Source organism: Erpetoichthys calabaricus, chromosome 1 (genome assembly GCF_900747795.2).
Source record: "Erpetoichthys calabaricus chromosome 1, fErpCal1.3, whole genome shotgun sequence".
Lineage (NCBI taxonomy): Eukaryota > Metazoa > Chordata > Cladistia > Polypteriformes > Polypteridae > Erpetoichthys > Erpetoichthys calabaricus.
Window position 1 is genome coordinate 56,391,986 of NC_041394.2, and position 27,658 is coordinate 56,419,643.

The 27,658-nt window shown below is 38.4% G+C and overlaps 2 protein-coding genes across 3 annotated transcripts in view; both read left to right on the forward strand.

Annotated features, from left to right (window-relative positions):
- Nucleotides 1–10,753, forward strand: part of yif1a (Yip1 interacting factor homolog A (S. cerevisiae)) — a 31,850-nt gene extending 21,097 nt beyond the window's left edge. For both annotated transcript variants that reach the window (XM_028800048.2, XM_028800039.2), the window contains exons 4-8: nt 1,126–1,204; nt 1,476–1,533; nt 4,584–4,739; nt 8,497–8,590; nt 9,790–10,753. In XM_028800048.2, coding sequence (XP_028655881.1) covers nt 1,126–1,204; nt 1,476–1,533; nt 4,584–4,739; nt 8,497–8,590; nt 9,790–9,945 — 543 coding nt within the window. In that variant the 3' untranslated portion in view covers nt 9,946–10,753. The remainder of the gene's footprint in view (nt 1–1,125; nt 1,205–1,475; nt 1,534–4,583; nt 4,740–8,496; nt 8,591–9,789) is intronic.
- A 16,378-nt stretch (nt 10,754–27,131) lies between these two features.
- naaladl1 (N-acetylated alpha-linked acidic dipeptidase like 1) overlaps nt 27,132–27,658 on the forward strand; it is an 88,598-nt gene continuing 88,071 nt past the window's right edge. The window contains exon 1 of the mRNA XM_051931779.1: nt 27,132–27,364. Within this exon, the coding sequence (XP_051787739.1) occupies nt 27,171–27,364 (194 nt within the window). The 5' untranslated portion in view covers nt 27,132–27,170. The remainder of the gene's footprint in view (nt 27,365–27,658) is intronic.

A 27,658-nucleotide genomic window follows, 5' to 3' on the forward strand; every position in this document is an offset into this window, starting at 1 on the left:
GACAGGTGCTAGTCAGGCTTTTAAGTAAACCGAAAACACAAGAACACTCGGCTTGAGATGTATCACAGTCAATCAGCATCGAAATGTAATGATGAAAATAGATAGTCCAGAGATCCGCATGTTGAATGGGAATGTAAAGATAGTCCTACTGGTAGTTCCTGAAATGGTGAAGATGGTTGGACGGGTTCAGGAGCGCTCCTTTTTTTGCAGGATGGCCATGAATCCACTTACAGGTCGTCATGTACACAGGCAGATGGCAGACCATCCAGACGCACAAAACGATCCAGGACAAAATAAATAAGTACAGGTAACCCAACAGAAGGCAGTCAGACAGGAACTTGAAACACAAATTACAAAAACCTTTTTTTTTTTTTTTTTTTGCTTTTGGTTACCAGCCCCCTTTTTTAAAAGCAGCGCTGACACCCTTTGACCTCAATAGCCCCAGCACCCTCAGCAGAAGACCAATCAGATCCACTGCAGGGATTGCTGGGAGTTGCAGTTTCAAATTCTATTGGCTACTTTCACCATCCCAAGCCGCGGTTCTCTCTACAGTACAGTATTGCCACGAAAAAAGCCATAAAAATTGCGGAGGATTTTTGCAGTTTCCTCTAACAATTATTAGTTAGGTTCTAAGGAAATATCCGCGAATGACTGAGGCCACGAACTCTGAACCCCAACTTCGCGGGGATCTACTGTATATCTTTTTGTTTTCAATTTTATGGTGCTTTTTTTATTTTGTATTCAGATGTGTAGAGTTTCTTTGGTACCTTGAAAAGTACTATTAAGTAAAATTTCTTACTCTTCTCTGTGTATTTTCTAATAGTAAGAAATTGGATCTTTAACCTACATAGCTTGTCCTGCTGTGACAGGTTAAAGTAATGGATCTTTATTTTTGTACAGAGAAGTCTTTTCACCAACTTAATTTCTGATTTAAAGATTCTCAGGATTTCAGTTTTCTTCACATTAATGGACATAAAAATATGGAACTAGCAAGTCATGTGGAAACCCTAGTAGTTTTTTTTAAAGTATGACTGGCTGAACTGTTGAGTTGATTATTGGCTAATCAAATGAAATTGATAGGTGAATGGTCTCCTCTGATTTGTCTTCATTTTCTTATACTAATAGAACTGGGAGGTGCGGTACAGCAGAGATTCCCCGTTGACTCCAAGATGTGATGTCAATGCACCTGATCTTTACATTCCATGTAAGTAATAGATATTAAAATGCACAGGATGATAAAATGATCGATGGCATGCAAAATGAATTTTAGTTTCGCTTATTCCATAAACATTAATTATTTAATTAAATTAGATTGAATTAAAGATAAACAACTTGCAACATTTTCTTTTTAATTATTTTGCTAATTTAAAAAAATTATATTTTTTAAAATGTAGTATTTAATATTTAGTAATTTTAGTGCTGTTTGTTGTTTATGATCAATTCATTAACTTTTAATTTCTTATCTTTTATTGTAGCTATGGCATTTATCACATATATACTCCTTGCAGGAATGGCTTTAGGAATTCAGAAAAGGTAACTTACCACAGATTGATGAATGCATACATTTCCTTTACCAAGTACCTCTGCCTCTTCTGTCATATCCAGAGCTGGTACTTACCATTGATTAGCCAGTCCGAATTTATTTTATATTTTACCTTTTATAGCAAGCATCATTACAATAAGAATTTTGAAATAATGAAATACAGCCCACTAAAGTTTGTTTATTATATCTCACTATATATTGTGGTTCTTTGTTTTTGGTTGAATGCAACATAGCTAAGTTGTATTATTTTTTTGTTATTTGTTAAATTAGGTTAATAATACATTTTACCAGAGGAAGCAGACTCAACTGTGACACCATGTTTTTGTTCAATACTGCTTTCTTTTATTTACTTTTTTCCATTTTTAGATGAATAGTCATAGCTACAAAATTTTAGTGTCTACTCCTGAGCTGTATATGCTTGTCCATTCTTCATTCTGTCCTCATCACCTTCTATACTATTGACAGTTTTATTATATTCATCCTACAGTAGCATCATTGTCCTCTCTGCAGCTCAGTTCTTTGCACTTTAAACCGGCGTAACAATACATGACTTCTAGTCAGAGAAGATGTCAAATTTAACTTGTGCAGTTGCTAGATCTTGTAACCATGAAGATACCATAATACATGACTAGGAATCACAGGGGATGACAAATTACATGACTGTGTAATGGCAGTTCAGCACGATTGCTCATTTCCAAAGTATCATAATGTTTTGTCTTGCAATATATTACTCTACTTTCTCCTTTTGTATTAATATGTAGCCTTTGTGTCAGAATGCCTCAAATCTCAAAAGACTTACCACTTTTTATAAGGTATTGTACATATAACCTCTTCTCACCTTCCTTTCTACATTTATAACCTCGGCAATTAGGTGTAGTAAAAGACAAGCAGGAGTTAAGTTACACTTTAAATAATGTATTATTGATAATAGATAGATAGATAGATAGATAGATAGATAGATACTTTATTAATCCCAATGGGAAATTCACAAATAATAACAATAATAATAATATTCATAAGTAATAACAATATGCAAATTACAAGTGAATACTGGCAACCATACAACCTGATAAAATGCTGATGTGTAGTTTCAGGTGGCATACAGACTTGTAGTTACTTAAAATGTCTCTAGTTAAGGCATAATTTTTGGTCAGCTTTCTTCAGAACAGGCCGCATGTCTGTCTCAATATGGCTGCCGAGCTGTGCTCTCCATTGTGTTGTCCTTCTCAGTTCATGGTGTGTGAGATGCTCCTTCATCATTTGGTACGAGAGAGAGAAGAATAAAGCAAGCAAATTTATAGATTTTCTGTCCAACCCCTACAGCCAATAAGGCATCATGGTACTTAAAGGCTTCTGATACAAGCCAATTCCATACTTCAGACCAATGGGGCAGAGAATACCTTCACAACTGCCCCCAAAACCCTGTGTTAAGGTGAAGCTTACCAGCTAGGCAGTCTGCCTTTCCTGTGGGGGTTGACTGAGAGAGCCCAACAGAGAAACATTTGCCAGACTTGTTTGAGGCACTTCCCCCAACCCTGTCATAAAATTCACGATCCTGACTTAGTCCTAGGGGGTAAACATGAATTCTTCTCACAAATACTAATATTACATTGCTTTGCCTAAGTTACGAATAAAGACATACAAAATATTTATCAACTTGTATGCAAAATTTCATACCACAACACATGAGCTCACTGCACGCTGACAGCCAATTACTGTGTTGCTTGACAGTACTGATGCCTGTTGAAAGTCAAGTTCAGCTGCATTCTCAACCCTTTTATTTTCCTTTTTCAGTTCAGTTGTGATACTGCAAACACTAGGTATCAGGCAGATGACTGTCTCCTCTTTTTATGTGGTCCAAAACACCTGTGTTGTTGTTTTCCAATGGCCACATTTGCATATTGCACTTCCAGGAAATTTCTCATTGGTATCGGCTCTTGCACGCGCACACACTCGCCCCTAGAACTTAAGACAAAATCAACCCTGTTTTGAGTGTGCAGGGGAGAGTCGCAGACCAGTCTTGTATTGTGAAGAGGCTTTATATACTGAAAATTTAAACTCTTGAGTTGTGGTGTCTGCACTTTCCTTCCACCATAGCTCAGACAATCCCAGCATTCCCTATCATACCCCTCACATGTTCAAGACATTTCTCAGCCTTCCTAGCCATATGAATGCTCTTATGTTTAGTCTCAAATTACAAATATTACACTGCTTCATAACCTTTGAGACCCATTCTTTCCCCTGACAGATGAGAATTCACTAATCAAGTTAATAAAAATAACACATAAAAAAATCGTCAAAGTTAATGTTCGAAAATTAGTTTTGTTGTTTATCTGTTTACCCCGATTTCATCGGTCTTCCATCACTCCAGTATATGATCATCTACAACATTGTATTTATCTTTTTGCACAACTGCTCTGTTCAAGGGCACAGGGTACACTTGTGTTTAATAAACAGGCTTCTGTTTTGTAAGACTTTTTTTAACTTTATGCAGTGATAGATTTTGTCTGCCTCCTATATATGCTTTCGAGAACTTCTGTGTGTGACAGTGTTTTTTGTGTAAGTGTGTCCTGTATAATTAACTGGTGTTCAATTTAGGTTCCAGACTGGTATAGTAGGTTAAGAAAATGTGTGAATGGAAGGATGTTTCTTTTTAAAAAGAAAAATGTTTATTAGCTACATAACATCAGCATGAGTCTCTGTAAGCGCAATGCTCCAGTGACTATCCCATCCCAACCAATTTTTATTATCTAACATTTTTATTAATTAGGCCTCTTGTAAAATTTTCCATGTCTGAACTGAGTACTGTATATACAAAAATATATGGGATGGGAGAGCCACTGTAGCCTTTTGGTAACTGAGTTTGAGAACACTGAAATCAAATTAAATAATGATGAACTGTTACATTTAATGTATTATCGAGAAAATATAATACCCTCCAAAGAGATATAAAAACAATAGGTTTTGGCTAATGCTAGTTGAAAGTTCTTAAGGTAAGGCTTTTTTTCAGCAGAATAACTTCACATTTCTCTTTTGGCAGGTTTTCACCAGAGGTGCTTGGTATGTGTGCAAGTACCGCTCTTGTCTGGATTATCATTGAAGTTTTAGCTCTTCTTCTATGCCTCTATTTAGTCACAGTGCACACAGACCTTACAACATTTGACATCTTAGCATACAGTGGTTACAAGTATGTTGGGTAAGTTGAAAATCTTATGTAACATTGACACCAACATTCAGATCTACTGCAACAATTAGGTACTGTAAAATATTACAATAAAGTTGTAGTTAAATCATCAAAATAATTTGGTTTGGAATGTAACTAATAAATCAATTTGGCATTAACATTATGAATCTTAGGAAACAAAATTTTGAAACATCAAGGTTATCTTTGAAGGGTGCGGCATTCTGTATATACATTATCATTATACAACAAAGCCAAACATAGTAATTTGGTCAAGAAAGCAAAATTTAGTTATCAAAAACAAGTGATTAAAAAATGAAATAGTGATGCACTACTGAAATAACAAAAATTACAGAATTAGTGTAAATATTACCAACTGTTTCTTACTGAAATGTACATTTACTGGAAGCGATACAAAAGCCTGTTGCACCAATGAAATGTACTATATAGTCTGATGATCAGTAGGTACTCCGTATAGTGGAAGAAATCTAGAAAAAGACTAAATCCCATGAAAGGAAGTGTCAAACAAAAATGTTGCAAGGCACAGTTAAAGAAACTAGTACACACTGTATATCCACAATTGAAATGCATTAGACTTGAATAAAGAAAACGAGAGTAGCAGATATTACAGGAGTACTCCACCCAAAAATGGTACTTTTTATGTGTTGCATACTCCATGTTTGAATTGATGTCCAAGAAAGAAATTTGATTTCATGCATTCTTGAGGAACTGCATAAACAAAGGTTCCTTAAAGCAACAGCATCAAGATAATAAGTAATCTCCTGCAGTGTAGTTCAATCCAGTTTATATTTGTATTGTGCTCTGCACGGAATATATAGCCAGAATGCTGACATAAGTTTCCAGCTGCAGTGCAGTGTAGAAATAATTAAACCATATGTCATTTGCATACATGAACACAATAAAAAGTAGTATGTTTGATTGACATGAATAAATGATGGTATAAGTCAACAAGTTAACCTTCTGATTGAGACGTGGCTAATGGACAGTGTAGGAGATGCGGGGGGAAACGGGGTATGACTTTTTCACTGCGCAGAATATGGTGGCTTATTCACCTATATATGCTTATTTTTTCTTGTACAAGGCAGCAGAGAACTAATACTTAACTCTCTAGAAATGGTTGGCAAAAACAACTGGGTGCTACAGCGGTCCATTGTATGGCATGATATAGTGATTAGGCAAAAAACAGCTTTTTGGTAACAAAATTTTGAACTTTTACAAGGGTCCACTTAACTAACTTATTCTCAAACTAAATTGGACTAAAGTTTCTTCAACATTTTAAAAGCAATATATTTTAAAAGCAAAGTAATGTCAGTAGTGCGTTATGTGCTGTGTATGTTGTGACATGATATCATTGCTATTTTTTTATATCCCAAATAAAGAGAAAACCTGAACTAAACCCTTAGTGTACAACTACTGTTCATAAAAGTTTGCTGCAAGGTTTATTACTAGCAATTAAAAGTGGCTCAGTGATCAAGTTATGACATATGTAGGGTGCACATTATCTTTTTTTGGTTTAAATATGCTGTACAGTGTATTTAATATATTCTGATTTGCTGAATTATACAGGTAGTTTACTAGTGAAACATGTAGACTTCTGTTCTTAAAATAAAATTCTACAAAGGACTACCTATAAAAATCTCTCCACCCACTATTTACAAATATAAGCTAAACAAACATTTGGTTTTGAATTCTGAACACATATGTAACATACCCTGGGTGATTATCAATAGATAGGCATGTGGGGATCGTTCAATAATTATAATAAATGGCTCCTCAAAATGCTTATTATTCTTCAATGCAAATATAATTAATCAAAAATTGTATGGGAAAAGTAAATTCTAAATGGTTTTCAGAAGAAAAGTTCAGTTCACTTTTAGGCTATGGACTGGCAGATTCCCATTTAAGGACCCCAGGCTAGTTTTGTGGGAGATGTTTCTGGGGAAGCTGATCTCCCTGCGTGGTGATGTCGGGTGGCCCTCACATTCATCTGATTTTTTTCTTGTGGGGCTTGACAAAGGTATACACACACCGACCTCTAAACCTTGAAGCCCTCAAGGACAGTATTCGCCACACAATCACTGCTATTCCCCTTCAAATGGCCATGCAAGTCATGCGAGCGTTCAGAAATCATCTTGAAGAGTGTATCGCTAATGATGGCGACCACCACGAAGACATCATTTTTAAAATCTATTTTGTATACCCTTTCCTGTGCTGTAATGAAATTAATTTTATCTTGTAGCGTTTTTGCAGAATAAACGTTTGAAATGTGGTACTACTTTTTGGCTCCCCCTGTACTTTTACTGCATTTATGGAACTGATTAAAAGCTGGTAAAAACAAATGCATTAGTAAATAAATACATTGTAAACTGTAAGGGGTCTTCTCAAGATGTTCTTGAACCCAAACAACACCCAAGGAGGGCAAAAAGCATAAAAAAAATGGATTTACTAAAGGGTAAATTTAAATATATGCTTGTTCTTTTAGTTTCATATGCATGTCCTTCAATATATATTCATTGCTTTAAAGATAAATAAAAATGGCTAAAGACAGAATCACTTCTTATAAGTTGAAGAATTGACGCCATATTTAGAAAAGTGAATTTATGTGACCCAATTTTTTTAACTAATTTTATGTTACAGTACCAAAAGTCTTTACTTCAGAGCTTTACATTTCAAAATATTGGCCCTTTTTGAGGTGTTGCCTGTCAGATTTTACTAGAAGGCAAAATTACACTGTACTATTTGTGTGTATAATACCAATCTTTTTGTTAAACAAACCTTTTATGTTTATGAGGCATGTCAACTATTGCATAAAATGATGTAGAATGTAATTCAGCATCTTTATGGGTCATACATAGTCCCAGATAACTGCAGATGAGCTCAAAAGATCTGCTAGATAAATACAGAAAGCTGTTCCTGTCCGATATCCAGACACCTTCATCTACTCTGCTCTGCTTGTTACCAAAAGCCATTACACATGTATCCACCAAACATTAATCTTTCTGTGGCTGAAAAACATTCTTGGATTGCCCCGTGTTCACTTCCATAATGCAATAAGCATAAAATAAGTGGGTTTTTTTGTTTGTTTTTTTCCTCCTATATTCATGCCCACTATCCTTTTGTAAATTGCCTTTATAAGTGTGCTGGGCATGTATGGTCACAGGGGCAGGGCATACCTCTGCATGTTCGGGCACAAATTATGAACCAGCCAAGGATCAAATGCCTAGGCATTGCAGTATATACCTCACTCACTCATTTTGGGCCTTTTAGAGATGCTAGTTAGCCTACATCTTTGGTATGTGGAAAGAAAAATGTTAAATCCAGCCTGAGTCTCCTTAGAAATTTGAGGCAGCAGCACAAATCATTGAAACACCATTTCATCCAGGATTGCATATATAGTACTTGTGAAAATTTGTTCAAATGTCTGAATACTTGTACTATATTACACTACTTTTTGGCACTTACGTAGTGTATTTTTTTAACTTGTTTCAGCATTCATATAATACTACTAAGAAAATGTCTGTAAACTTCATTTTACATTGACCACATATTTCACTAGGTACAGTATATATGGTAATTCACTTTTGCTTTTTTAAGAATGTTTAAGTCATAAATCTACACTCAAATGCTGAATGACTAAGTTTATTTTTTTCTCTTCATTAGTTTATCCATCCGTCCATTCTTACTAATATGAGATATTTGACTGGAATTTTGTCACTCTTCCTTATATTAAATATATTTTTATTTTTTACAGAATGATACTGTCGGTGCTCTTTGGCCTCTTGTTTGGTAAAGATGGATACTATGTTGCCTTAGCTTGGACGTCTTGTGCCCTAATGTTTTTTATTGTAAGTAGAAAATAAAAAACAACAGGTTTAACAATAATTGTAATTATTGTTAAATTAACTGTGACATGTGTTCATTACCAGAAAATGGAACTAAGGAATCCCATTTATGGCATTATTATGTGTAATTACTCAAAGGCAGCAGAGCAGGTAATGTCAGTAGTTCACAGCTCTTGAATTTCAGTTCACTTCTTGGCTACAGTGCCTTCTGTGTCAAGTTTGTATGCTCTCTCTCCTTCACATTGGTTTCCCATACAATGTCTTGGTTCTTCACCGAATCCTAAAACTCACTGTTAACTGTAATAAAGCAATGAAAGCATTTGTCATTTTCTGGGTGTTCATCAGGCCAAATTAAGATGAATTGTCTACACATGGAGGAAACTCTGTCACTACTGTATCAAGGAGTTGGAACATTGACTTTGCCCAGCTAACACATGTACATTTGGTAAAGTCTGGCAAATATAAAGAGTTATTACTAGTAAACAGCTCCCATCTGTTTAAGACATACATGTACACTAAAATATGCTACCTTAGAGAAACTAAGACTATATTAAAGGCCTCTGTTATCCTGAACAGACACTTTTTTCTCTCTTCTACGCTAGCTTAGATGTAGTGATAAATTTTTACCTTGTATTTTGCACAGTATTCATCTTCCATTCTGTTCCAAAGTTGAACAGAACAGGTCATAATTCAATTACTTACTTTTATATTGTAATAATGGTGTGTTTCAAAGAATAGAACATGTAACCAGCGCTGAAGTAGCATGACATCAAACAATTAATTCAGTTTATCAAAAATTTTAACTTCACATATTACTATTGTTGAAAACTGACTCTTCTCATTGTGGTATACTAGGCCAAGATCATTCTGGGTAGAATTGTTTGCAGTATTTTGTAAAGATGTTTTTTTTTTTTCCTTTTGTGAGGTTGTATTTAACATTAAATTATAGAACAGACAATGAAGCTTAATGAATGAGATTATTTGTGAAACATAACTGACAGTCTCTGAACTGGTTTTCATGACACTGCATAACTTAATAGAAGTTCTAAGGTTAAAGTTTATATTGATAAAAACATTAAATCAAAGAATAAAATTAATTTATAGCTAAGAAAAAATCAATGTTGAAAGCACTAGAGTCCTGGCTCAATGGTTTTGTTACTGCCTATAATTTTTTAATTTATTTATTTTTTTTGTAATTTAAGGTGCGTTCCCTACGAATGAAAATCCTGTCCACAGTGTCCTCTGAAGGCATGGTCAGCTATAATGCCAAAAATCAAATTCGCCTTTACATCACGATGGCCACAGCTCTCTTCCAGCCTGTAATAATCTACTGGCTGACCTTTCATCTGATCAGATGAGGTTCAATACTGGACTTGACTCTGTGGGTCATTAACATGGGATCGTCCCAAAAGAAGAGCGTCATTTTGTTTCATCAGTAGTAAAATGTGGAACAAGTGTTTTTCACCACAAAAGTGCCAAAAGAAAGATTTTATTAGAATGTATTGGAAACCATGGTGTGCTTGAATATAAGGCGAAATCTACAATAAAGGACTACATTGTTTAAAAACTGTTTTACGCTTTTGTTTGGCATAAACTGGTCTTATTTAATATTTTTCAGATGTTGTTTTTTCTCATAAAGGTACCTTATGAAAAATCATATTTGAAGGCAGTGACTTTGAACTGAAATTGTTGGCAAAAGTTTTTGAAACATTCTAAAGTTGTAGGATTTTTTTTTTCCCCAAATGTTATTTATCCTTGTACTGGCAAATCAGGTTGTCTGTATTTTCTATTTAGAAAGCATGTTTTTTATTATAGTGTAATTAAAGAATTAGTAAAATGTATTACAGGTAGTAGTTATGCTGAAAGTCACTCCTAAAATGTTACCAATAAATCATGGTTACCCTTTGAAATATTTCCTTTTGTCAGTATGGTGTGTTTTGTTGTGATCATTATATACATTAACCCAATATGTTAAAAGTCTGTACCATTTTTAGGAATCTGAGAAGTGAAAAAAGAAAAGCAGATAGATGGTTGTTTGGGTGTGATATTTGCTTATAATGCTCAGTATCGCACAATTTGGTAAGTGTGAATTTTGAGTACCTTTTAGTGCAAAGGGCTTCTGAAATACTTTGGTTATGCATGCATACAATAAATGATTTAATACTTTCTCTGTGTACAGTAATCCCTTCTCCATCGTGGGGGTTGTGTTCCAGAGCCACCCGCGAAATAAGAAAATCCGCGAAGTAGAAACCATATGTTTATATGGTTATTTTTATATTGTCATGCTTGGGTCACAGATTTGCGCAGAAACACAGGAGGTTGTAGAGAGACAGGAACGTTATTCAAACACTGCAAACAAACATTTGTCTCTTTTTCAAAAGTTTAAACTGTGCTCCATGACAAGACAGAGATGACAGTTCCGTCTCACAATTAAAAGAATGCAAACATATCTTCCTCTTCAAAGGAGTGTGCGTCAGGAGCAGATGTCAGAGAGAGAGAGAAAAGCAAACAAATCAATAGGGCTGTTTGGCTTTTAAGTATGCGAAGCACCGCGGCACAAAGCTGTTGAAGGTGGCAGCTCACACCCCCTCCGTCAGGAGGAGAGAGAGAGAGAGATTTTCAGTCAAAAATCAATATGTGCCCTTCGAGCTTTTAAGTATGCGAAGCACTGTGCAGCATGTCATTTCAGGAAGCAGCTGCACAAAAGATAGCAAACTGAAGATAATCTTTCAGCATTTTTAGACGAGCGTCCGTATTGTCTTGGTGTGCGAACAGCCCCCCTGCTCAATCCCCCTATGTCAGGATCAGAGAAAGTCAGCGCAAGAGAGAGAGAGAGAGAGAAAAGTACGTTGGGTAGCTTCTCAGCCATCTGCCAATAGCATCCCTTGTATGAAATCAACTGGGCAAACCAACTGAGGAAGCATGTACCAGAAATTAAAAGACCCATTGTCCGCAGAAATCCGCGAACCAGCAAAAAAATCCGCGATATATATTTAAATATGCTTACATATAAAATCTGCGATGGAGTGAAGCCGCGAAAGGCGAAGCGCGATATAGCGAGGGATTACTGTACATCATGAACTATGATTACCTATGTATTATTTGTGAAATGTATCAGAGCAGCATGTCTGCTCATTATAATTACTATTAATATATCACCAGGGAGATATAAAGGATGCATTACTTTGGATGTGTTTTGTTAAACATCTGTAGCCTGTAATAAGGAAGAACACCAGACATTGCAAAGGTTTGGGGCAGCCACCCGTATAATGTGTTCCTGGCTGCAAAGGCAAAAAAAAAAAGTTTTAGAGCGAGTAGTGTTTTCAAGACCGTCCAAAACAGAACTAAAATCCAGAGGAAGGGAGTGAGGTTTTATAGGGAGTCTGGGGCAAGTGACGTCATCCTCGGGGATTGGGACCGGAAATGATGTGTCCCATGTTGAGGTAGCAGCTCCTGGTGGGATTTCACAGGAAAGATCTGCAGGAGACTTAGAAAAAGAGTCGGTGCACCCCACCGCCCCCTGGGCAGATATGTTGCTACCAGCCTTCAGCTGCCTCCTATTCAGACGTGTGACAGGCCTCATGTATAAACAGTGCATACACACAAAAATGTTGCATACTCCCATTTCTTCGCACATATGTATAAAACCAAAACTTGGCGTAAAACCACACACAATTTCACGGCAACCCTCTACCTTGCGCATGCGCATTTCCACTCTGTTTTTGTAAACTGGCAGCACTCAGCATCAAAGCAGTGCCATTGTTTCTGTGTCATTTGCCTTTCTTCTTAATATTCGCATCAATGACGCGGAATTTATCAAATACACCAAAATTAATTGCATATCGTTTAAAAATTCACTTGATTGGTTATTCCATGCAACATTATATTGTTACAGAAAGATTACAATCTATTCCAACTACCTGAGCCATTAAGCATTGTTGGAAGTCCTTACAAATGGAAGAATTAGAAGAGAGTGCATATTTATAGATTATGATGATGATGACTGGCTTCTAAGTCGATTTTGATTTCCAAGATCTATCCTCTTGGAGCCGTGTGCTGAACTGGTATGGGCTTTACAAAGGCAGACTTTGAGGAATTGTGCTCTACCTGCTTCTTTGCACGTTTGGTCCTCTCTCAGGATTGTAGCCACAGGAGCTTTTAAACGTGAACTTGCTGACCAATCAGGTATTTCACAAACATCATTCAGTCACAACTTGCCAGTTGTATAGGATGGTATTATTTACTTGTCATCCAGTTACTCTATACAAGATTTCCTTACACTGTAGTTGAACTGCTAAACATCAAAGCCCAATTTGCAGCAATGGTCGGTGTTCCAAATGTAATCGGAGCGGTCAACTGCATGCACATTGCTATTGCAACAGTGCTGGACAACTTGCATCAAGTAGGGATGAATCTCCAAAAGAATGAGCTGGCATTATATCGTATAGCTAGAGAACCTACAAAAATGGCAGCTCCCTACAGTCGCAAGTGCTTTTTCCAACTAGTGCGGGAAAAGGCAAGCAGTTCTCTTAAAGATACTATAGCGAGTCACCTCAAGTAGCCATGTAATGAGAAGAGAATCTCTGTTGCTCGGTGCCGATGCTACACTATAAAGATGCCTTCAGAGAATGAATTTGCTTATATAAATAGAATGCATTTCCACTCTATTAATGTGCTGCTCTATAGTCCACAGAATGTGTGTCAGCGGCTTGCCTGTTCCTGACAAAATGTGGTATGATGAAGCTGTCCCTGACCCACCAAATGATCAGCCAAATTGGACAGCGCTACAGCTTTGTTTTAAAGTAATAAACAGAATGTGAAACAGATAATCAGCATTTATTTTTAACCAGTTAATTTAAATTGTGGTCAATGTCACATAGTACAGCCCTTATATTCCTTAGTTCATTGGCCACAGCATTCACTGTTGCATTTTGTGACTCCAGAACAGTGTCCGTCAGCACACAGCCAATATAGTCGGTCAGCGATTTCCGAGTTAGAGGTGTGTGTGCAGCCACCACCCGAAAATGGGATCAGCACAGCAGCACCATCATGTCATGGCCACGGGGGGGGGGGGGTCAGCTTTTGTAATATTGTCTGAAACAGAGTAATCAGTCAGCTGTGACTTGCCTTTTCACGTCGACTTTGATGTCTGACCACTTTTTTTTTTTTTTTTTTTTATTTCAGGAACTGTGCGACTTTCTGAACTTGAACTTTCGAGTGTCTCTGCCACACTGTATCACTCAATAACTTCCTTTTCTTGCTTATACCACTGCTTAAGCCAACAATTGGTACATTTTTCCTGGCCTCCACTTTGCATTAACTGAAATTCTTCTTTTTTCCACGTGATTTTGCCATTGTCTTTTTAACAAAACACAGAACAGAAGGTGATGTTTATATTGATTTGCATATTAAAATATGCAAAGTTCTGGGAGCAGTCAGGGTGGGTCTGTAGGCACGTGCGTTAAATTTCACATTCATTGGGATTTATACAGGGGACTACGTGGAACTTGCTGTACGCATAGTTTTATGCATCTGGATTTTTTGTGCTTACGCATTTTTCTGTTTTAGTATGAGGCCCCTGATTTTTTTTTTAGCTGTATGTCAGTAGAATAGTGTGACACACCCTTAGGGCAGCTCAATATAAACAAAATTGACCTAAATAAGAACTGTGCCTTATCAAGACAGGCCTGTAGTGAGTTTGGCTGGTGGTACTTTGCACTGTTGTGTATATTTTGAGCAGAGCACCACTAACCATTCCCAAGCAAATACAGATTTATAGCAGTTTTAAATTAAGAAGATAAAAAGGTTCTAGAAAACCAGTGATTGGATAACTTCCCATTGTGACCACTGCCTGAATCTCATGCTTGGAGACTGATTGTGTTAAAACCTTTTACAGTCTTTTGTTGCTTTAATCCACATTTGTCTAAATCAGTAAAGTTAATTTTCTACAGTGCTCGTCACTGAGGGTTACAGGTATAACATGGCAATAGTAAAATACAAAAACATAAAATGGTAGCAGAAACAAATCCAGGCAAATGAAGTGTAACAGATGTAATAGGAAAGAATTGACTCCAACAAAATCAAAAAAAGTTGGGAAATTGCCCCGTATAATGTCCAGAGGACTTGATGAAAAACAATTGAGAATAGGATCAAAAAACCAAAGCATTTGACAAAAAACAGCACTGAAATGACAAAATGGTGATAGGATGTGATGTGGCAGTGTATTATCGTATTATTTCCCTCTGCTTACCCTTTACCTGTTTTCTCAAGGGTAAGTGTTCTCGTCGAGTTTGTTATCAGGTTGGTCTACTGTTGCACTTTAAGATGAACACACAGATACATAGCTATATGCATACACACAGACCCTAACCACAACAGTGCCCCATGAATGACACACACACACACACACACTGATTAACCTTTAGCACTTTAAACCACACAAGTGCTTTAGGAATAACACAGCCTGTCACTCAGCACTTCAAGAGACTTACTTATTTTCGGCACGAACAACATACAATAATATCTCAGACCTAAATATTAATCTTGGTCTACAAGAATACATTTAAACATACAAAGACTCCGCACTCTTGACTATAGGCCATTTATCAGCCAAGAATACCTTCTTCACTAACTGTTCCTACTATCGAGTTGAGCTCTCACTCTCAGCCTTAAAACCTTGCAGCACAGAGGTAATGGTAAATCTCTGTGGCTGCTACAGGTGCCAAAGAAATCTAACATTACTTCAATCACTCTATAGACATTAAGACAAAGCAGAAAAAGTTAAAAGCAGCATGGTATTTATTACAAGAATAATAATAATACCACTGGAACAAAGAATAATCGAAAATAGGTACTGACAGGAAAGACTGAATATACAGTGCATCACTTTTTCCACATTTTGTTATGTTACAGCCTTATTCCAAAATGGATTAAATTAATTTTTTTCCTCAGAATTCTACACACAACACCCCATAACGACAACGTGAAAAATGTTTACTTGAGGTTTTTGCAAATTTATTAAAAATAAAAAAACTGAGAAAGCACATGTACATAAGTATTCACAGCCTTTGCTCAATACTTTGTCGATGCACCTTTGGCAGCAATTACAGCCTCAAGTCTTTTTGAATATGATGCCACAAGCTTGGCACACCTATCCTTGGCCAGTTTCGCCCATTCCTCTTTGCAGCACCTCTCAAGCTCCATCAGGTCGGATGGGAAGCGTCAGTGCACAGCCATTTTAAGATAAATCCAGAGAGGTTCAATCAGATTCAAGTCTGGGCTCTGGCTGGGCCACTCAAGGACATCACGGAGTTGTCCTGAAGCCACTCCTTTGATATCTTGGCTGTGTGCTTAGGGTCGTTGTCCAGCTGCAAGATGAACCGTCACCCCAGTCTGAGGTCAAGAGCGCTCTGGAGCAGGTTTTCATCCAGGATGTCTCTGTACATTGCTGCAGTCATCTTTCCCTTTATCCTGACTAGTCTCCCAGTCCCTGCCGCTGAAAAACATCCCCACAGCATGATGCTGCCACCACCATGCTTCACTGTAGGGATGGTGCCAGGTTTCCCCCAAATGTGACGCCTGGCATTCACACCAAAGAGTTCAATCTTTGTCTCATCAGACCAGAGAATTTTCCTTCTCATGGTCTGAGAGTCCTTCAGGTGAATTTTGGCAAACTCCAGGTGGACTGCCATGTGCCTTTTACTAAGGAGTGGCTTCCGTCTGGCCACTCTACCATACAGGCCTGATTGGTGGATTGCTGCAGAGATGGTTGTCCTTCTGGAAGGTTCTCCTCTCTCCACAGAGGACCTCTAGAGCTAAGACAGAGTGACCATTGGGTTCTTGGTCACCTCCCTGACTAAGGCCCTTCTCCCCCGATCGCTCAGTTTAGATGGCTGGCCAGCTCTAGGAAGAGTCCTGGTGGTTTTGAACTTCTTCCACTTATGGATAATGGAGGCCACTGTGCTCATTGGGACCTTCAAAGCAGCAGAAATGTTTCTGTAATCTTCCCCAGATTTGTGCCTTGAGACAATCCTGTCTCGGAGGTCTACAGACAATTCCTTTGACTTCATGCTTGGTTTGTGCTCTGACATGAACTGTCAACTGTGGGACCTTATATAGACAGGTGTGTGCCTTTCCAAATCATGTCCAATCAACTGAATTTACCACAGGTGGACTCCAATTAAGCTGCAGAAACATCTCAAGGATGATCAGAGGAAACAGGATGCACCTGAGCTCAATTTTGAGCTTCACAGCAAAGGCTATGAAGACTTATGTACATGTGCTTTCTCAATTTTTTTATTTTTAATAAATTTGCAAAAACCTCAAGTAAACTTTTTTCATGTTGTCATTATGGGGTGTTGTGTGTAGAATTCTGAGGAAAAAATGATTTTGATCCATTTTGGAATAAGGCTGTAACATAACAAAATGCAGAAAAAGTGATGTGCTGTGAATATTTTCCGGATGCACTGTACATAGTCTTTAGGAAAAGCTTACGAAAAAGTTACAGATGACAAGGATGAATGTCCCAGGACGCCGTTTGATTTAGCAATCGATGTTCATAATGCTTTTCTGACGACCAGTGACATCTTCGTCCGTTCCTCTTCTTCTTCTTCTCCTCCCCTACTTTTCTTCTGACGTTGCTTTCAAAATGAGGCATATTTATTATGAAATGTCATGCCGTGGTTTCACAACAAATGCACCTGATTGGTTGGCTGTCAATATAATTGATGAATTTTTTAATCTATCTTTTCCCAGATAAAGTTTTTTGATGTTGCCTAAAACATCACCATTTCCATCTTTCCCAGGCAGTAAACCAAATTGTTGTTCCAGATGTCCATCCATAAAGTAATCAACAGCCTAAGGTATTGGCTCAGCATCCTTTCCCAGGCTGTAAAACCATTTTAGCACTATGCCATGAACAACTGTTATAAAAGTGAGGTGTAAGGGAAGAAGATATGCCTTGATTTGTCCTAAATGTAGTTCATCTGTTGTCTTGTCTTGAACAAAATGTAATGGAAAATTAAACCAAAATGTACAGATTTTATACACCATAACAGGCAGGAAATTATGTCAAAACTGTAGGACAAGAGTGACATCATCATGGTGGCAACCAGAAGTGACGTCGTCACAATGAGACGGAAATTACATCATTTTCGGGAGTCGGACACGGAAATGCGGTTGAACAGCCATTTTGAGAACTTGGAAATGATGGAGGTAAGTGAATGAGATCATTATTTTTCTTCTTTGGGTCTGGTGAAAGAGAGGGAGAGACGTTAGTACCCGAAATCAACCTTTCATCTCGCGATAGATCACTCACCTTAGGGCTTGTTGAAAGCCTCCTAAGTGCATGTGTGTGCCACAGAGGAGTCAGCGCCTCAAACAGTACTGCTACCTTTATGCAGTATGTCTAACTGACAGCGAAATGAAGGAAAACTAAAAGTCCAGTTAACAGCCTTCTGAGGAGTCAGTCAATGGCCCTTTGTAACAGGTCACAATTATGCTTCTCATTCTTCCCTTTCACAATGAACATGCTGTACAAATCATTTTAAAATATGATGGTGTGATCGCAGGGTCAGCAACTGCTGAGATTCTCCATCATTGTGACAACTCACTCCATAAACTGGATGCTTGAAAGCAGCAGTGACATTGTGTTCCACAGCACGATACCAAGAAGGGGAAGAGAAAGCGAAGAGAAAAAGGCCAGTAATAGCTCGTCATTTTTCAGAGATCTTCTTTTCAAACTGGTAATTAACAAACAGTATAATCAACTCCTTTAGACTGGGGCAATGAAACACCTTGAGAATGGAAAAGATGCTATAAAAATAAAACATTTTATTGTTATTAATCTTTCTCCTGGCTTTAAATGTGGCATCTCTTAGACTAATGGGTAAATATTAACTTAAGAGTGTGCTCCCTCCATTGTTGTACATATCCTTGAGATATCTAGATGATGCTATTATAATGTATATATTAAAATATAGGAATTAGTAACTTCATTTAAATCATTGGCGCCAAAGCCATTAGGTCTGAAGGTCAGAAGGCATACTTTAAAACCACGGCACAAGTAACTGGAAACAAATGCAGACCTAAGAGGCTGAGTTACATGGTTGTACTTCGGTCACACCTGAGGTATCCATTATAAAACACTTTATTTACTATGCTGTTATTGATTAAAAAATCCTATGTTGGTCTTGAAATATATTGTTTTATATTTAATAATAATTCATTACATTTATATAGCGCTTTTCTCAATACTCAAAGCGCTATCCACACAGGGAGGAACCGGGAAGCGAACCCACAATCTTCCACAGTCTCCTTACTGCAAAGCAGCAGCACTACTACTCTGCCACCTGTGAGGAGTTATGAGAGTTATGACATGCTGTCTGTTAAGAGCTACTTATAATGATACTGTTCCATGCAAAGGTTTGGGCAGTAGTTCATATTTTGTTGACATTTTAAGTAAAAACCAGTTTGACAGCAAGCACATTAAAACAACATAATTTTTATGAAATTGTTAATTATTTGATGAACTGATAATATGCAAAATGAATACACAAATAAAAGAGTAAGTGTGGCATTTGCAAGCACCCTTTCACTTGTAAGGTCTCAGAACTCGTTCATTTGGTCGCTAGTCTGGTCTATCTCATCTCATCTGCTCAAGAATTGTCAGCCGATGATCGTTTCAGAGCTCAGTATATTCTTTGACATTGAGCAACACTCGACAACCATGGACTGTGCTAAGCTACTGACTGAATATCTGATAAGTAAACTTAACAGATGCACACAAAGCTGGAGAAAGAGATAAAAAGATATCAAAGTGTTTCTAGTTAGCAATGCATATAGTCTGACGTCATTAGGAAACAGCGGTTAAGGGATAACGTGGAGGTCAAGACAAGATCTGGAAATCTGAAAGAACAGCTTGTATATGTGCATGAAGACAAAGCAAAACTCCCATGTGATTGCCAAGGACCTACAGAGAGGTTTAGCTGAGAAAGGTGTGGTGGTGTGCTGCTCTGCTGTTCACCCTAACTTACTGTACATAACCATGACCTTCATGCAAGAGTCAACAGGAGGTAACCTTACCAATGATTAAATCACTTAAAATGTCTTATGCAGATGATGTTTTGCATTCTTAAGACGGACCCATTTGGGAACCAACTGCTGTGGATATGTAAATTTGAGTTCCTTGGTGTCGATGACAAAAGGAGTGTTTTTCTGGGGACAGCAGCGTTTGAAACAAAAACATTATTGACAAGGTTTGCAGTTTAAGTCTGTGGATGGATGATGTGTCATGCTTTGGGGATGTGTGGCGTGTAGCGGCACAGGAAACATCGTGCAAGTACAATGAAGAATACATTTCACTGGAGCTGAAATAAGGATGGCTTCGACAACAATACAATGAACCCAAAACACACTTTGCAGTCTGCTATGCAGAACCTCAAGAAACAAACTGAAGATGAAGGTTTTGGAATGTCTACAGACTTTCATTGAAAAGCTGCGGGTGCTATAGATCTTATATGTACTGTGCATGCAGGACCGCCTGAGAATGTATCATAGCTAGAAGTGATCTGCCAGGAGAAAGGGGGGAAACTTCCAAAACAAGACTCATAGTTTGCAAAAAAGATTTTTTTGACAAAGGGGGTATTATTGACTTAGTAGGGTGCCCACTCTTTTGCAAATGCCACATTTTATTTTTTTAGTCCATCAACATAAATGGTAGCTGTCCGTGAACATTTTTTTTAAAAACTGTCATCGTTTTAGTGTGCTTGCTGTCAACGTTTACTACTTTGCACTTCAAATATCAACAAAATGTGCCATTTTGCCAGGGGTGTCCAAACTTTTGCATGGAACTGTAGCTGAAGTATTTGCTGTACTTGTTAATTCTAGTGATCACCTTTGTAAGAAATTTGTGTATTACAGCAGTCTGTGAGTAAAGCATTGCAGTAGTCCATTCTGTCTGAAATAAATAAATAACTGACTTCTCCTGCGTCTAGCATAGATTTATCTGAATTCCTTAGCTCTAAAAATGGGTGAAGGAAAGTTCAGTAATGTGATCGTCAAATGAGAGCTTAGTGTCAAGATAATGTCTCTCTCACATTGTGATTCAGTACAAGGAATGGACCTGTGAGTTAAACAGTGACAGTTGTGTGTTACTGTCTGCCACATTCCCCGTCACCTTACAGACTCTCTGTTTATTCCATATATAAAGCCACATTCTGTACTTTTAAATCACTGAAGTTGTTATTTAAGGAACGATGGGAGACGTGTCATTATCTCTGATCTAACTGGTCTAATTGGTGAGGTTACTGTATATTCATTTACCACAGTGACATATTGATGAGGGCATGCAAGTAAGAATCTTACTGCACTATGTGCATGGGACAAAAATGTCTAAGTATATGCAAACAAATATATATAAATAAATATAGATGCAGCTGACTACCACCTGCGTAAAAGTTAATTTGAATGTTATGGTGTTATGGTATCCTCCTAAAACAAAAGCAGTGCCAGTGCTGAGCTCTATGGGACACCAAATGAAGTGTCATAACATAAAGCTAAACTCTTCCCAACATGTTTCACTAAATTGAGGCCAAAGTGTTTAATGGGCAAGTTTCCTTTTGTCACTGGCAGTGTCACATTATTAAATACAGTATTGTAAATTTATTGTCATACAAGACAGTGTAGCGAATAATACAAAAAATCTTTAGTGTAAAACTTTGAGAAAATAGAAAACCACGTCAGACAGAAAATAGAACTGTGGCAGTAAATGTGCTCAGGACTCGCAGAGTCTGCTGCCACAAGAATCCACCACTGTACAAGTTCTTGAAATTCTCCATTTAAATGTGAAACTCCGTCTTTATGTGGTGGAAAGCTGCAAATAAAAATATTCTGAGCAACACAGCCTAGGATGTGCTCTGACGCTCCATTGAGTACAGGCCGCTGCTATACCATACATGTCAGTTGTACAATAAAATCAATTTCATTTTTTTAATTTGCTTATGTACTACCAAAACTGAAGATGTTGTAACCTTTATGGAAAAATGACTTGACCAGAAAAATGTAGAGAAAGCCACACAAATGTCAGATGTGTCACTAAGCATTAGCCATGAAAGTTATAGCCAATCCATGGAAAAGCAACCACTCGCTGGCAAAAATCAGTAAGACGTATGCAGTTAAAACGAGTTTGGACATTCGATGGCTTTCCTTTTTGAGGTGAGTCCTTGATCACGTACAACTCATTGTGAGACCTGCTGTCCACGGGGCTTATTTAGTGACTGTGTATTCTGCCAAGGGGAGGGGGGCAGGGCCCTCCTCACTCACGCGCCCGCCTCTGTCGCTCTACCTCTTGCCACATGTTGGAGTGTACCTTGCCTCTGCTTACCTAGTGATACCTGTTTGTTCAACAGACAATATAATCTACAGATAGTTAAGGAGTAACGTCTGACATTTTTTTGAGAGAGAGAATACAGCTACGGCCACATGTTTTTCTCCCCACTCGGGGGACGCTCTCCCGTCAGATCTGAACACGATCAGATACAGTGACAACATTCCACATTGGAGAGTACCTACCTTCTGCTAGGCCAGAATTACATTTTAAAAAAATTTGTTATTGATTTTTAAAGTTTGTCCCGTTTCACTACTATGTGGGCAGAGCCATGGGGGACAAATAGTATATATAGCAGTTTTACTATATTCGTGAACTTGGAGAGGCGTCTGCTAACTCTTAAGATTACCCAGGGCAGAGGATGTACACATACCTGTGCTTGCTGCCCCACTGGCTTTCATAAGAAGACACGGGCAATGCCATATCTTAGCTGTATCGGTGGCATATGAGTCCTATTAATCTTTGTCTTGGGGAAAATACCTCCAGATAGATTATGTTTTTAGTGAAAACATTAAGCCTTTGCCTCCGTTACTGAGGTGTTTCACTTGCATGTTGTTGAGCCGTGGTGTTTCAACATTTCAACATTGTATCTCTTCATCTGTGTCATTAGCACAACGTTGTTGTTAGGCGGCAGTGGAGTTTGCTGCTCAGAGGTCTTTTGTAGTGTGATGTGTGGTGCATGCAAGTGCCAAAAAAATGTAAAAATGTATGCATGCGCCATACACACACACACAGGTCTTTCATTTAAATATCCATCCATCCATTATCCAACCCGCTATATCCTAATTACAGGGTCACGGGGGTCTGCTGGAGTCAATCCCAGCCAACACAAGGGCGCAAGGCAGGAACCAAACCCCGCGCAGGGCGCCAGCCCACCGCAGTCATTTAAATATGTTTTATATATATAGTAAAAGATAGCCCAGCCACAGACACGACACCAAATGTCCACAACACACACGGTTTATTTACAATATTTCTATTTACAGTGGACAGTTCCACAGACTCACACAACTACTCAGTCATTTCCTCTCTTCGGCCACCTCCACTCCTCTCTTGCAAGCTCCGTCTTCCTCCTCCCGACTCCAGCTCCTCAAAGGGAATGTGGTGGCCCCTTTTATCATGCCCCAGATGTGCCCCAGGTGCTCAGTGATGGTCTTCTGGCAGCACTTCCTGGTGTGGCGGAAATGCTGCCCTTGCACCCGGAAGCACACTGGGCATACACAGTTCCTGGAGCGGCAGCACTTTCTGGTGTGGAGGAAGTGCTGTCCTCCAGGGCTCAGGAACCATCTAGGTGCCCCCTGGGGTTGGCCATGGACCCCCACAGGGTTGAGCTTCCCAGCTCCATATCTGTGGTCCTTGATAGAAATCACGGGGACTGCCCTCTTGCACCCAGGAACATGCCTCCTCCGGACCACAGGAAAGGAGCATGGAAGCTCAACCCTATAGGGGCCCGTGGTCACCTGCCAGGAGGCGCCCAGATGCCTGGAGAGCCCTGGTCCTCAGCATTTCCGGGGGATGAAGACCAGGGACACCCGGAGTGCTTCCGGGTGCACAGCTGGCACTTCCGCCACACCAGGGAGTGTCAGCAGAAGCTCATTGGGAGGCACCTGGAACATGTCCGAGTGAGGATAAAAGAGGTTGCCTCCCTCTATTCGATGGCTGGAGTCGGGTGGAAGAGGGTGGAGCTCGGAGGAGAGGAGTGGAGCCGGTCAAGAAGAGAGAGAAAGGCATTGAGAGAGGCCTGGACTAAAGGGTGATTGGTGCTGGGGCACTGGGTTGTGTGTGCGGTATAGTGGTAAATAATTATGAATAAATGTGTGTTGGTATTTGAACCTACGGTGTCCTCCTGTCTGTGTCTGGGCCAGTCAATAATTATATATAAAACAGCTCAAAAAAATTAAAGGAACACTTTGAAAACACATCAGATCTCGATGGGGAAAAAAAGTCTTGCTGGATATCTATACTGATATAGACTGGGTAATGTGTTAGGAACAAAAAGTTGCCACATCGTTTGATGGAAATAAAAATGATCAAAATACAGAGGGCTGAATTCAAAGACAACCCAAAAATCAAAGTGAAAAAATGATGCGGCTGGCAAGTCCATTTTGCCGAAATTTAATTGCTGCAACTCAAAATCTTATAGATATAAATATATATACTGTGGATATATATATATATATATATATATATATATATATATATATATATATATATATGTGTGTGTGTGTGTATATGTATAGATATAGATATATACCGCATATAGTCGCGGATAAGTCAGGGCTTGATTTTACAGTATAAGTCAAATGCAGAAAACTCACGCTGTTGGTCCAAGAGATTACGATATGCTGACGCCCACCTGAGAGAGTAACCACAGAGCACTCTGCCTTTTTTTTTCTATGTATTGTGCCTACGTGACCACACGGTAATATCCAAACTATTCTGAAGCAACATTTGCACTGTTTTGTGTTTTTTGAATCTCATACCCTCATACATCTTTATCATAAGAACATCCCTTATCTACGATGGAGCATTCAATCAGAAGGAAATATGAAGCTGGTTTTAAATTAAAAGTCATTCAAGTGGTGAAAGAAATTGGTAACTGTGCTGCTGCAACAAAATTCGACGTGTCTGAGAAACTGGTGTGAGATTAGAGGAGGCAAGAAGATGTAAAAAAAATGAAGTGTCGCATTTTTGAACGGGCGTATAAGTCGGGGTCTGATTTTATGATCAATTTTTCGGGTTTCAAGACCCGACTTATACACGAGTTTATACGGTAGATATAGATAGATATATAAGACTGGACACAGACATACTAGACAGACAAATATAAGATATAGGCTGGCTGTTTACTGGAATTTAGAGTTCTGCTTGATCTTGGCACAGATCAATAGCTTTACGATACCAAGTCTTTAAAGATGATGTCCAATCTTCTTTGGAGTTGTTGCTTTATTGTTGCTCTTGGTTCAAGAGGAGGATTCTTCTTGCATTGGAGTGCACTCTTATAGTTTGCTGCATGATCCTTGTCAGTGCTGTTGCTTCCTCACCTTGCCTTCTGCCATCTCTTGCCACTTCATAGGAATTAGGCATTACTCATTCTGGCCCAAGAGTTTAGATGCTGAAGTTCCCCTCCTGAAGTAATGGCTTCTTGGCATCATCAGAATATTAATCAAAATGTAGTATCTCATCAGAATATTAGCACACAGCTTTGGATTGACATGCTGGGTCTCAGCTTCAGGCTCACAAAGAAAATATATATATTTTTGAGGCCAGGTTTCAGAAGTTCATTTTGCATATATTCCCCATCCCTTAGAAAATCCCCATTGAGTTCAGTGAATGTTCAATGAATATCATGGAGAACTTCTTCAGGATGGTGCAGAGAGTTTTAAAGGAAGATTGAACCTTCTTCTGATTGGATTAAAGCCACTTCCAGTTATAAAATCAGCATCTTCTAATAGGTGAGTTTTTCTGGCCATCTTACTTAATATTATATGTCTTTGTTCTAGCTTGAGTCCATTTTGTGCCTTCTGGCTCAAGAGTTCTGGAGAGAAGTCTCTGGAGAGATGTCGGCGCAACTCTGATTTACACCTTTGCTATCAGATGAAGTCCAGGCAGGTCCTGGTACAAGTAGGAGTTTAGTCACTTAGTTTGGAATGCAAGTGGGAGAAGATGGAAGCCAGGGAATGCCTGCATCCATGTTAAATCTGTGTTTTTTTAACATGCCTGGTGTACCTCTAAAGTCAATGTGTATCAGAGCAAAATCCAAACCATCAGGTTGTAGGAATTGTCTGCAGAACTTAGAGATAGGATTATGTTGAGACACAGATTTAAGGAAGGCTACAAAAATCCTCCAGCTTTAAAAGTTCTTAACACCAGAACGGCTATCATAATTCTTAAATGGAAAAAGTTTGGAATAAGTATGACTCTTTCAAGACTGGCCAGTGAGTCATACTAAGCAACTGTAGGGGAAGGGCCAAGGTAGGAGAGATGACCAAGAACACAATGGTCACTCTGGCTGCATTCCAGATTACCTGTGTGGAAGTGAGAGAAACCTCTACAAGGACAACCATCACTGCAACACTCAACCATTCTGGGCCTTATGGCAGAGTGGTAAGACTCTCCTCGGTCCAAGAAACATGGAGGCCTGTTTGGAGTTTGCAAAAAGCACCTAAGGACTCTCAGACTGTAAGAAACAAGATTTTCTGGTCTGATTAATTCAAGACCAGTTTCATATTTGGTGGAAACCAGAAAATGTTCTTCACCTGTGCAATACCATCCCAAAGGTGAACCATGATGGTGGCAGCAACATGCTTTGGGGTTGTTTTTCAGTGGCAGGGACTGGGAGACTCAACAGGGAAAGTTACATGGAGCAAAGCAGTGCAATATCTTTAATGAAAATTTGCCCAAGAACACTCTGGAGATCAGAATGGGCCGAAGGTTCACCTTCCAACAAAACAAGGATCCTAAGCACAAAGCAAAGACAACTCGGGAGTGGCTTAGGGACAACTCTGGAAACACCCTTATGTTGCACAGCCAGATCCCAGATTTGAACCCAATCAAACATCACTGGAGAGAGACATGAAAATAGCTGTCCATGGATGGTCCTCATCCGGCCCTACGGAGCTTAAGGAGATTTGCAGAGGAGAACAGCAGAAACTCCCCAAATCCAGATATGTGAAGCTTGTTGCATCAGACCCAAGGAGACTCCAGAATGTACTCGCTGCCAAAGTGGCTTCAACAAAGCCCTGAGTAAAAGGTCTGACTACTTATGTCAATAGGATATTTCAGGTTTTTATTTTTAATACATTTGCAAAAATTTCTAAAATCCTGTTTTGCTTTGTCATTCTGGGGTACTGAATATTGCTTGAAGTGTAAAAAAAATTAATTTAAATGATTTTAGCATAAGGCTGCAACAGAACAAAACATGAAAAAAACAAAGTGTCTGAATACTTTCTGAATGCACAGGATTGGGATTTTATATTTTGTGCTTTTTGTTGGAAACATCGTAAATATTCAGAAAACATTTTTTATCTTTGCTAATCTATGTAATTTTGATTTCCACATTTTTAATAAGATCAGCTATTACGGTATCAGAAACACTTCCTCTCTTGTTGTCAATGATTAAACTTCAGCACCTTGCTATAAAAGGTTCTTCCACTGAGCAGTACAGCCTTGGCAAGTCTGGGAATTGAATTCACAGCCATGTGGAAAAAAGTGATAGGATTTGGCTTTTTGGGGCTTCTGGTCTTTGCTGTGGGAATCCTTCTCGGTCATTTTGCAATTACGAAGAACTCCTCACCAGAATGGGTTGTTGATGTCACCCAAGACATTGATGAATCTTTAATTAAAGAATTTATCAAAGAAGTGGATAACAAAAGAATTGAAGATAACCTAAGGTAAGACCAAATATTCCAGCTGTTTTGTTTTTTTTTGCACTTTACATTTTATATATAATAATACATATCTATATATAAATGTACTTTTTTAAATAGTATATATAAATAATATGTAGACATTCTTTTTAAAGTTTCTTGAGCTACTTTAAATCCCCCTCTGGGACTAATCATCCTATCTATCTATCTATCTATCTATCTATCTATCTATCTATCTATCTATCTATCTATCTATCTATCTATCTATCTATCTATCTATCTATCTATCTATCTGTCTGTCTGTCTGTCTGTCTGTCT